The sequence below is a fragment of the Merops nubicus genome, unplaced genomic scaffold (assembly GCF_000691845.1).
Source record: "Merops nubicus isolate BGI_N331 unplaced genomic scaffold, ASM69184v1 scaffold49348, whole genome shotgun sequence".
Classification (NCBI taxonomy): domain Eukaryota; kingdom Metazoa; phylum Chordata; class Aves; order Coraciiformes; family Meropidae; genus Merops; species Merops nubicus.
The window spans coordinates 340-12,281 of NW_008628636.1; the positions used below are offsets into that span (position 1 = coordinate 340).

The following is an 11,942-nucleotide window of genomic DNA, read 5'->3' on the forward strand; positions in this document are numbered from 1 at the left end:
GCTGGGGACCGGCAGGGTTTAGAGCTGCTAACAGTAACAAACCCTTTTTCCAGGTCATGTACCGGGCATGCACTCTACACTGCTGTTTATTACGGTACACTGTTGACAGCCAGTCACAAACACGAGATGTTTAAAATAAAAAAGAAAATAACTGCGGAAAAAAATCAGTTTCTAAAAACGGATGCAGGTGTTAATTCATCCAGAAATTGGTCACCTGTGAACAAATCTTTAAAAAGACAAACTGTTGTGCTTTGCTGCTATGAAAATATTAATGCTAATTATCAAATATCAGTATTAAAATCTATATTCAGTTCAAATGCAAAATCTCCAAGTCACACTTTATCATTAATTTGAATTACTTAGTACCCCCTCCCTTTTTAATTTGATCCCAGTAAATCCAGAAAATGTACACACTTTATCAGAATGCAATGTTTGAACTGAACACAACTATAAACTGCATTGAGATAGCCACTAAGCACATTCAGGTTAAAAATCAAGTCACAGAGATTTGGGTGATTAGGTTTTCCCCTCTCCTTTCTAGCCTGCAACAGACTTGAGCAATCCTTCACAGCCGACCAGAAGGAAAGGTAATCATTGGTATCTTAGTTTCAGGGAAAGTTTAACCTTTTCTCACTCCATCAGTCATACTAATATAACCTTTTCCATGGAAAAATTTTTGCTAGCCATTAATGCTAGAAAAGTATATGAATAAAATAATTATTTTTAAAAAACGTGTAACAGATATTAATAAAATTGCTACCGTCATGTTTTGGTGAAAGGGTCACTTATGTGCTGTTTGATTGCTCTTTCCAGTAGTAAACAATTTGTCTAGGAAAGTCGGCCATTCATTTATGTTACTACTGAAAAGCCCTAGCCTAATGTTGGCATATCTGGCATTGAGTTACTGTGATGATTTTCAAAAAACTTATTTAAGAGGTTCACTATTGCAAGTTAAATTGGGAATATTATCGTAGAAATGAAAAATGAGAGCCTACTTCTCTCCCTGTTTACTTCAAGGAGAACATAATCATATCACTGGATACTGAGACAAAACGTCCTAGCATTATACCAATTTCCCCAGCCAGATTAAGGCATTAATCCTGCAAGTCTACATTGATAAATATAATCATGACTTTAGGCCTATTCAGGCAATGATTAATTGAAAAAAAGAAAAGAAAAAAGGTGTTTCACATCACTCACAAAGGTTATATTGAAACATAACAGGCAATAATGTGAATTACAGTACTGACTTACAGTTTCATTTTACCTTGCCAAAGGACAATTAAAACCATACTTATCTGACAATTTAAGCCATGAGTTCTTTTTAAAAGAAGTCTTAATTCTTAAATTCTTAGCATATCTATTGAATAAAACCCCAAATGTACGCAAAAGCAGTGATCCATTGAATTTTCATACATTAAGACTGTACTTTAAAGTGGGAATTCAGATGCCGAAGGAAAGCTTCCTTGGATGTTATGGATGGTGGGAAAACTTCTCGACAGAATGCACATACTCCACACTGATTCAGTTCAGAGTCTGTATAAGCTTGTGCCAGCAAATCATTGTGTCGAGGCTGCCAAATGAGCTAAAAGCAACAGAAAAGGATTATTGCTGTGGTTTACATTATGCTGTGGTTTATCTTTATATATAAAAAAAAAATACCTGCCTCTTTAAACTAGGTGTCATTTACACCTGCCTGGACAGAGATATTAACTAGAGAGTTCTCACTGAAGAAAAGCAAGATAGGACTTTGGTTTTTTAAAGTTCTATAAAAACACTATGCTTGCAAACACTTCAAATGCCTTGGTATCAATGATAAATACTGCTACGAGCAGAAGTCTGTAATATCAGTTTGATACATATTAAGACTTTTCTTTAACTTTGCATTTCAGTATTTTACTGTAGAAGTCGTAGTACATTACAGCCATTTAAAAGAAATAAGAAAACACTTTTAACCTTAGAATAAGATGTTTCTTGTACAAAATTAATATGAATTGTATTTTATTTCTATTCTTACTGATACATAACTTTTCAGTTTACTTACAAAACCCATAAGTTTTCAGTTTACTTACAAAATGACTAGAGCAATGTCATATAGCTTAAGTTACTTATGTGCTCGGACTGCCTTTTAGTGTAAATGTGTCTCAAATAATCTGTTTTGGGATTCTTTCTACCATCTTCTCCTGGTCCCTGAGCTAGGTAAAAGCCAGCAAGTCTGTTTACCTGACACTGGAGTTCAAGGGATTTGAACCTGATACAGACTTTAAGTCAGAGTGTACACTAATTATTTAGCATCATACCAACTAAGAATCAAAAATTCTTCTATCAAAGTAAAGTTCAAAATTAAGTTTCATTACTTTAGTATTAGCAACTCAAGATAAAATACATAGTTACGTTATATGGCCAGGACAATTAAGTTTTGAGTAAACTGAGAACTAAATGCATACTGCTGTGACTGCAAAGTAGACAGAATGGCAGCAAGCTGGTATGAGCTCTATGTGGGGATGGAACATAGAAGAGGAGAGAGCCCTACAGTTTTTTTGGCTCAGTTTTCTTCTCTCTTGCTTCACTCAAACATGAAAAGACAAGGAGAAATACTTCAGAAAGCAGTTTCTTTAGAAGTTTTAAATTTCTTGCTATGTTACTTACGTAAGAGTTTTAAATTTAATATCTTACTCAAATTTCATCACACCAATTAGTCAGACTCTATTGTTTATTTTTCCCATGGTGAGTCCCTGTACAACTAACCAGGCTTTCATAGTGGTTAAACTGTCTCATTAAACCAGCTAAAACTTCTTGGAGTCAATTTCCTGTCCATTTCAACATTGTTTAGCTTATCAGACAGCAACAGCAGATTTACTGTCTTTCATTATGGTCAGTAATCCATATAATTAAATTGACTAATTAGTAATTAAGTGAAATCACACCGTATTTTCTGCTCAAAGAGTCTACTTATTGTATGTTGCTGGTGTAAATTGCATAATAAATCTTCTAGACACTGACACACTTAAACATCTCTGCAGAAATGTGTTTAGAATTTCTTGTTTCTAATACCTTATGAGGTACAGCACCATTTGAAAAAGGATAAAATAGTATTGCAGAAACCCCACAAAGTAAGGTTTCTAATCTTGGAAGCACAACAAGGAGAGGTACTCCTCCAGCAACCCACTGAGGCACGCACTTAATTTCACTTTCTTTCTTCAGGTGTTAAGCATGTGCTTAATATGCTTTTCAGAATAGGGATATATTTAAGCAGATGTTCCATTGCAAAAACATTAATATTCAGATTATGATCAACAGACATCAATTTGCTTTTAAAATCACGAACATTCTTAGAAATATTTTTGGTGGAAACAACCCCCTCAAGCTGCGAATACCGATAAACACATGCATCTATATGCAAGTCGCAGCTAAATGTAGTCTGTAAAATCCTAGGTCCACTAATATCCGTGTTTATTTTAATCTGCTGCTCTTTTCAGTCACATGTTTTTTTAAAAAGTTACATGCTAAGAAAACAGTACTGAGTTTTCGCATTTAGTATCCACATAGAAGGAAAGAGCTAAATTTATTACAGCAACTGAGAGCAGTTCCAAGAACTTACCGTTGCCAAATCTATTGCATTTATGGGGTTTTCCATTTTGTAAGTTAACATATGTAGTAAATAGTTGAAAGTTTTATCTACACTAGGGAAAAAAAAAAATCAGGTATATAATTCCTCCCTACGGGAACTTCACCAGTGGCAGGGATGATGGAAGCTCTAAGTAGTGTAACTACCTCTTAGAAAGGTGGTAAAAATACTAAGAACTAGTTTATGCATAAATTTTGCTAAGGTTAACACAGTTGAGAATGCATGTATGCAAGTATCTTTTAAAAACCATTAATATATCTACATACCTACATATATATATGTGAATCAAATCTTTAGCACAATTAACAGTCAGAAAAAAACCTCTAAAGCTGACTCAAATTAACTGGGAAAAATACTTAAAAACCTCTTTTGAAGGCAGCTGGATATATCGATACACACAGATGAATACTTAATGGATCCTAAAGTAATACTGGCTTGTTTCAAAAAAGCTTCTGGATTAGATATAACATTTTAATTGATGTCCTGTATGTTCTACAGTGGTACTGTAGATATGACAAATACTGAAATATTTCACCATTAGATTTCTTTTCTCCAAGTGTTAGCATTACTACATTTTTCTCCACAAATCAGATCATTTACCTTTTAAATGATGGACCCAAATTAATTTCCTTATTTTGCAGAAATACCAATGATCAAACCAAGCGCTTACTGCTATTCAACCACAATTCTCTACTTTTTAAGCAGCATACTCCCCTATCAATTATAGTCACACACCAGCTGTTTCACTTGCTGTAATACACAATGCAGGGTGCCATCTATTGAAAAATGAATACACAGACTAACTAGTAAAAGAACAAGCTGGAGAGGGAATACAGAAAAAGAGGATAGTAACAAGTAATGGAGTGAATGCTTCACAGCTCCACAGGACTTTCTGGTTTAATTTATTTAACTCAGTCACAACTTTAACTGAGGACTGAAAAATGAAAAATAAACTGTGATTAGTAAGTCGGTATAGAATTGAAATCTACATTACAAGTAAGTATTTAAAATACGTTCTGAAAAATCAGGTTTATAGTTTAAAATACAGTGATGAAGAACAGCAGACTCTCTATGCTTGAAAACTCTCATCCCAAACTGGTTTGCAGTAGAAAATTAATCTAGACTGGGTACATTTATGAAAAAGCAAATGTCGAAGCTCTCATGTCCTACAAAGGCTTTCCAAACGTTAGTTTTGCATCTCACAGGGTGGCCAAATTGAGGTGTAAAGCTCTTCTGATGCATGTACCTTGTCATTAACAAAGAACATAAAACCGCATCAGTGTAAATAGTAAAATATGCCAAATCCACCCTTCCAGTATTCCTAAATATCACTACTTGCTTACTCTTGAAAAGCTGTCCTCTCACAAGGAGTGAGAAAAGCCACAGAAACATAAAAATATCAGTTTATGAAGGTCCATAATTTTGCCAGCAATTTCAGTTGAGACAGGACATTAGACAAAAGCAGCAAAGTATTCAGAGATGTGATTGTCAGAACCTGCTGAAATGTTTTTCTGCATTACAGCATCTTGGCCTTGGTTTCAGAAGCTCCCACGGACTTCAGGTAGCTATAACTGAGAAGCAATCCCAAAGTACCTACATATACCTAAAATGGAGTATTTTAGTGAACTTCCTTTCAATCTAGGGGGCAGATTATGATTAATGACAGCTTTTAAATATATATAGAAGCAATTAATATCTAAATGAACTGAAATTTGTGCAAACATATCCAGTGCTTACATCTGCTTAAATTCTTGCCCTTTCATTGGAAGTGCCTCACACAGATACTTCAGTATCAGGAAGAACTGACAAGAGATACCGTCTTAAAAAAAGACTGATGAGATACCTTATAGAATACATTAATCCTGTCTCAAAGATCTCTGCAAAGTGGTTGTCCAAATCATTACCAGTTTTTGAAATACACAGTATTTGTAGAAAGATACCTGATGAGGACCTCTGACAGTTGTCCCAGCAGCTTCTAAAGAAGAAAAACTTACTTCAGGTATACTCGGGTTTGTGTGCTGAGGTACAAACGTGAAACCAGTGTCTGTTGTTTTTAAACATGTTTTGTCACGGTCTTCTATGGGCATGTTTGCATGGTTTGGAAGGTTTATTTTGTCAACAGTAGCTAAGCTTTGTAAAGCTGAAGTCATGAGATGAACTCCATGAGCTTCAAATGAGTTAAGTTCCAATTTACTGAGGTTAACAGCATGATCTCTGCGCTCCAGGTTAAAATGATGATCTTGAAGCCTGTTTTCAGCTATACCAGTACAAGAAACTGTTGGTTTTTCCTGAGTGCTCTGCAAGAAAGCAGAGTCATTGTCTGTAGGTGGAAACTTGACATTAAATTTAGAAAGTGATTCTACAGAGTTGTTGTCCTCATCTTGGCCCACTCCTCTTGGTGTGATAGATGTGATGCATGATGCACCTCTATTTATATCCTTTATAACCCGAGACTTAAAAAGCTCTTCTGCTTGTTCATCAGTTTTATCAGTACACTGTATCGGCATGGAAAACTGTATTTCTGTGAAGAGAGAATGAAGATAGTCCATTAAATAGTTCACTGAAATATAGTTATTAAAGTTGTGGTGGGGTATTTTTCCTGAGAGGCTTTTGATCTTCCTTCTTTGCTTTTTAACATTAATTTTTCCTCTTTGAAATCAGTTTGAGTGTGGTTCTCTATATTCTAACACAAAAACTATCAGAACAGAAATAAAAGGAAATAATTCTATTTATCTCTCTTTGATTTATGGCTATAAACTTTTTAATTTTATTGAAAATTATGTTGTCCCATTCTCTAAACATACAGTTGCATATATTTACTGGAGTGTTCTGGCAGAAATAGAAGCTGGAACCAAAACCATTTCACATGGTGCCAAGAACATGTTAGGCACCATGAGCATGGTTTTAGAAGGTATTCTGGTACCAAACACCCACTGGTTTCCAAATTAGGTAGATGTTTAAACTGATCGACTATTCAGAAGTGGGACCACATTTTCCCTTTGTTTTGAGAATTCCCCCTTCTTTTTCAGCGCTTTATGAACAAAAATCATCATAATAAACATGGTTACTCCTAACTGAGCAAGAGAGTCAATTCAGTACACATTTATTGTACTTCTGACATCACTCAGATATTGTAGTAAAGTGGGCCACAGAACTTACAGAAATCAAGAAGATTAAATCTATGTCATGTATAGCTTTTTACAGAGTTGAGTTAGGCAGTTACTTAAAGAGAACAAATCCATTCTGAAGTGATTTGCCAAGCACTCATCTCCCCAAATAAGGAATTTAGTAGTGTACAATCAGAATCTAACAATACAGTTCAGACATAGCAGTTCAAAGCCACAAGGTGCACATTAACATTTCATGTAACAAAACTTCAAGTAATGGTATAACCTAAATTAGCAGCATGTGCTGAAATCAGCATCTTTTGCCTTAAGTGTGTAAGTTAGGCAGTTGTTTTTTGAAATCACTTTAGAGTCTGATGCCATTATTAAGAAAAGCTAGTAGGGAATACCCACAGTAGCCTCCACCATTATTAAATGTAAGCATTAGCAGAACTGGACATTCAGGATCTCTTCCAATTGTTACAAAAATCAAGCCTTTCTTTTGTTTTCAGGAAGTGCTGGATTATGCTCTTGTCCCATGTAACAGAACAGTATTCAAAAGTTTGCACAAGAAAGTCTAGAAAGTAAGTCCTCTCTGTCTGTCCTCAGTCCGGCGGTTTTCCTCTAAGACATAAAGGGCTAGAGACATTCATAACAGACATCTTTTGAACTGACAGCTAAATTAAAAGCAGGCAAGTGCTGTCATTCACACAGTATGATGGGATATCACATGTAGTAAGTGCCTGCTTCTCACTCCAAGGGACAAAACAATCACAAGAGCCATTGATGTGATGACTGTCTTTTATAGCATGTGATTTGGAGCATTCGTCATAGAATGCCAAAACTGGCGGTGTGTTTTCTTGGTAAAATACTAAGCACCATGTGAACAGACTTGAAAAAGGCAGATGGTAAACAGTGGAAGTACTTCTATGTATGTGTAATTTACAGTATTTTCAAATATAAAGCAAAGCTTCCAAACAGCTGAATCACAATAAGAGCTTAAGTATGATATTACCAGTTTCAGGTTCTGGCTTTATCTTAAATTTACTCAGTTGGTCTGTTTGTTCTCTGGCTAACACACATATTTGATGACACTCTTCCTTCATGTCCTGGAAAATAGTCTCCAGATTCTCTCTGGAAGATCAAAATTGAAAATTAAACACTCAACCAATTCAGCTTGTGACCTTTAATCTAGTAACACCCATAAAACAGAGAAAAACAATAGTGTACGCTACTTTTCTGGGATACCTTGTTCACCATATGTATATGTATTTTTGTTCTCCTCAATAAATGCAAGCATAAAAGGGAAAAGAAAATGTTGTCAAAAAGCTGTTTAGTCATATCATACACACATACAGTTGACCTTAGGGCCTGACCCCACAAGGATCCCCCCTCAAAATTTCACTCTTTACATTTCTTTCAGTTCCCTCAGGCATTTTGTAGAACAGCTTGGCTTTCACAAGGGTACTGTTTCCATCTAATTCTAGGGAACATAAATTGCTGCTGCTGTGAACATTAATTGTTTTCCATTGTTTTCTGTGCGCTTCAGACTTTGCAGCAGCAGGAACACACAAACGTTTGTTATTGCTCCTTCCTTTGCCTACCTGACATTTTGGAGAGGGGCCTGTAAACATATTCCTTCTCTCTTTTACACAACATCACATGACTTTCCCTTTTATTTGGAGGGATTTTTAAAATTACATCTTTTCCAGAGTATCATATGAACATCCAATATTTAGTTATCTGCACTAAGAAAGGTATGAATAATTCTTGCTGGTGTGAATTTTACTCATACAAAGGCACTACGTTCTTCAGTTACTAACGTATCCATGGAAGTTCATTGTGAAATTTTTATAAACTTCCTGACTAATTTATATTTCTAAGCACAATATAACGGATTTTATAAAATGAACTTCAAGGATGAAAAAGTGAAGTTGGTGACCAACTGGACTTGTGTTCTCTTTTGCATCTTTTTATCAGAAGAGCTCAAAAGGGATTTTTCTATAATCCAGTGAATTGTTTTCCTTTTTATTGCTTACTTATCAGCAATAAGGAGTGTGTTCCTACTTCTGCTGTGCCTGTCTTTTTGAAGACAGAAGTGTATATTTATATCTTATTTGAAAAAAAATTACAAAAGGAGTTAAAAGTTGCTACTGTTTACACATTCTGGCCATTTTTCAGGTGTTTTAATAAAACAGAAATTAAAAAAGACACTAAACACGAGTTTCTAATTGGAGCTTTAAAATATACACATGATTAGATGAATCAATCTTAATTTGCTAGACATTTTTTATAATATCATTTTACTATCAGTAAACTGATATTTTTACTATTAGTAAAATGATAACTTTGTTGGTGTAAGATTATTGGTAATCTTACCAGTCACATACCTCTTTTCCAAGAAAACAGTAAAGTAAGGGAGCTATTTGACAGCAGGGAAACAGAAGACAGGTAAAGATTTTTCATTTTTTAGGTATATATAAATCAGTAAAGACAAAAAAGTCTTCATCACATCACAGTCATATTTCCTCTCTTTCTTATCATACAGCAGTAGTGAGTTGGACTAAAAATTCACCTAGTTCATCTGGCCTGTGTCTGAGAGTGGCCAAAAGCAGATGCCTAGGCAAGAGTACAAGAAGACATCAAGAATTTATTATACTTTTCCCTAATATTCTCCTAGCCTCACCTTACAGAATCTTCTGCTTGACCTCAGCAAAATTGTTAAAAGTGGTATTACTGCCTATGCTGTGAAAAATGCAAATCTAAGAGTTTGGTCAATATTTTTCCCAAAACACTAGCAGAAGAGGGAATACTTGCTTAGGAAGTATACTGCTTTTGGTCCCTTGGTCATAGCAAGGGCTGGCTGGCTTCAGCTTAATGATAAACCTGGTTTCAAACTCTCTCATTTAGGATGGGTCAGGCCAAGAATTATTTCTTCATGCTGACTATCAGACCTCCTCCTGGCAGCGCAGCAGGATCCTCTGCTGTGCTGCCATCAGTTAATCCATTATGGTTGTACAGTCCTGTTCTGAAGAGAGCTAATGCAAGGGAGTTAATGCTTATCCAAAACCCAGCGTTAACATTCACTGCTGTTTTCCACAGAGTTTAACCTCCTGCTGAACCAAGTGGCTATTTTTCTTCCTTCCAACCTATACCTACCTACTTCCAAAGCCCCAACTATGATTTCAAATAGTTTCTGGCTTTATTACCTCAGCTCTTTGACCTCTGTTGCTCCCTGCTCCCTCTCCTCTCTCATCCATTTTTTAAGTTACTGTGTAGAAAAGAAGGAAATACCTGGTCTTATTTAACGGCAGGAAAGACAATTAAAAGCAAATATTAAAAATGCTGCAAAAGTATTTACCTTTCAGGCATAGGTGAAACACCAGATATCCCTAGAGATAATTCAGGCTTGTCTGGAACAACTTTCTTACTTTTCACCTTGAAGTAAAATATTAATGATACGTTAGCATATTAATTTTGCTCTTCATCCTGATATGAATAAAAATACCATGGGATCCTTCATCACCTGGAAGCTCTCAAAACATTCACAAAATTACAAAAGCAGTTTTTTACTTTTTGTGTGAAATTCCTATTTGTAGTTTAACTTTGCAGTTAAACTAAAACAGTGTGGCATTCCTATGCTCACACTCCCTTAAAAGGAAACTGGTTCTAAGAATATTCCTTGACTGTAATTCTGTTTGAATCATGTATAAGGTAATATTATATATTGTGTATAAGCTTGTTAGTGAGGTAACTGGCTATTACAGCTCTTAAAAAACCATTTATTCACTGAAATTTTCAATGAACACATCACAAGCTAGTATATCAGGAGTTCTAGCACATTTTTAAGTAAGTTATTAACTTGGACTACCACCCTGTGGTTCACTCTAGTATTACAGAGTTTTAAATTTATCATGCATTAAGAAAAGTTTTCATAATAGCCAGTCATTAAGCTGCAGTTCCACTGTATCTACATGACCATGATGGCCTTGGGAGTTCATATGTGCTCGAAATCAGATGCAGAACTTGATCCTATGTCTGCCAAATCAGCTGATTTCAATGTTATATTGTTTATAACCACAAACCCATAGTCTACACGTTTGCTTTACCTTGTGCTGAAGTGCAACTGCAGCTCCCATAGACACATTTAAACTGCCTTATACCTAGCAACATGGGTTACAAATACTTGCTGCAGCAAGTTAAGCAATGCTTGGGAATTCTAATAGCAACAAATTATGTGTTGCTGTGCTCCTACCGTTGCCCACATTCACTTGAAATTAGCCTGCTGAAATATGTTTGCATGGTTAGATTCACCCTGATGGCTGCACTCTAGCTGTCCCACAAGGACAGAATAGCACTCTGGATGCTCTTCTGTAACAAAAACAGGTGTGGCATGAAAGTGAAAAAATCAAGTCCATCTTGGTGAAAACGTCCAACTGAAATTTATAATAAAAACGCTTATCTGAAGTTCTCACAAATACTAAAATTCAAATGACATAACAGAAAATAACTAACACACAAACCAACTAATATGTATCTAACCATTTGGTGCTCCCTACGCCCTTTATATACTTCATCAATTCCCTAGTTGTTCTAATGCTGAAATTTAAAATCAGTTGCTTAGAATAATTAGTATAAACACGTTGAAAGAAGTAATTTACAAATGTTTGGGTTTTTTTTCATTATATCTCTACTCTGTTTCTCATCTTACCTCTGTATTATATGTTGGCATCTGTATACCCTTTTGTGCGTCATTTAATTCTTTCAATTTGCTTTTCAGCGTTCTTATTTTATCTTCTTGGTTGAAAATAATAGATATAAGTTTCCTTTCCTTTTGATTGTTTTTGTCCTCAAGTTGCTTCAATTTCATGCTCTCACTTTCTAACTGTTCCTAAAAAATAATTTTAGAAACACCAGCACAATTAATACAGTTGAGGCCTGTGAAATAGCACTACTCAGAATAAGCAAAATTAAGCTTTTGCAACACAAGTAAGATCAGTCCTGTTCATCACATTTTTAATTTTAAACTGATATTAAAGACCTTCTATCACTACACAGATGTTACTAATCATAGATGATTACTCAAAACAACTGTCTGTTCTGCATAAAAACACTCTCTTGGTCCACTTACTATATAATTTACAGTAACATTTTGTGTACAATATATTGCATGTACAATATATAAAGTAATCATAGAATCATAGAATCAT

At 35.1% G+C, this 11,942-nt stretch overlaps 1 protein-coding gene across 1 annotated transcript; it reads right to left on the minus strand.

The window, feature by feature from the left end:
* Positions 1-961: 961 nt before the first annotated feature.
* On the minus strand, positions 962-11,619 carry LOC103779080 (TRAF family member-associated NF-kappa-B activator-like). Its single transcript, XM_008946697.1, has 5 exons — positions 11,444-11,619; positions 10,094-10,170; positions 7,748-7,866; positions 5,569-6,149; positions 962-1,585 (listed from the first exon to the last, which is right to left on the minus strand). Exons 1-5 carry the CDS (start codon positions 11,600-11,602, stop codon positions 1,418-1,420), a joined length of 1,104 nt encoding a protein of 367 aa, XP_008944945.1. The 5' UTR covers positions 11,603-11,619; the 3' UTR covers positions 962-1,417.
* Between the last annotated feature and the right edge of the window lie 323 nt (positions 11,620-11,942).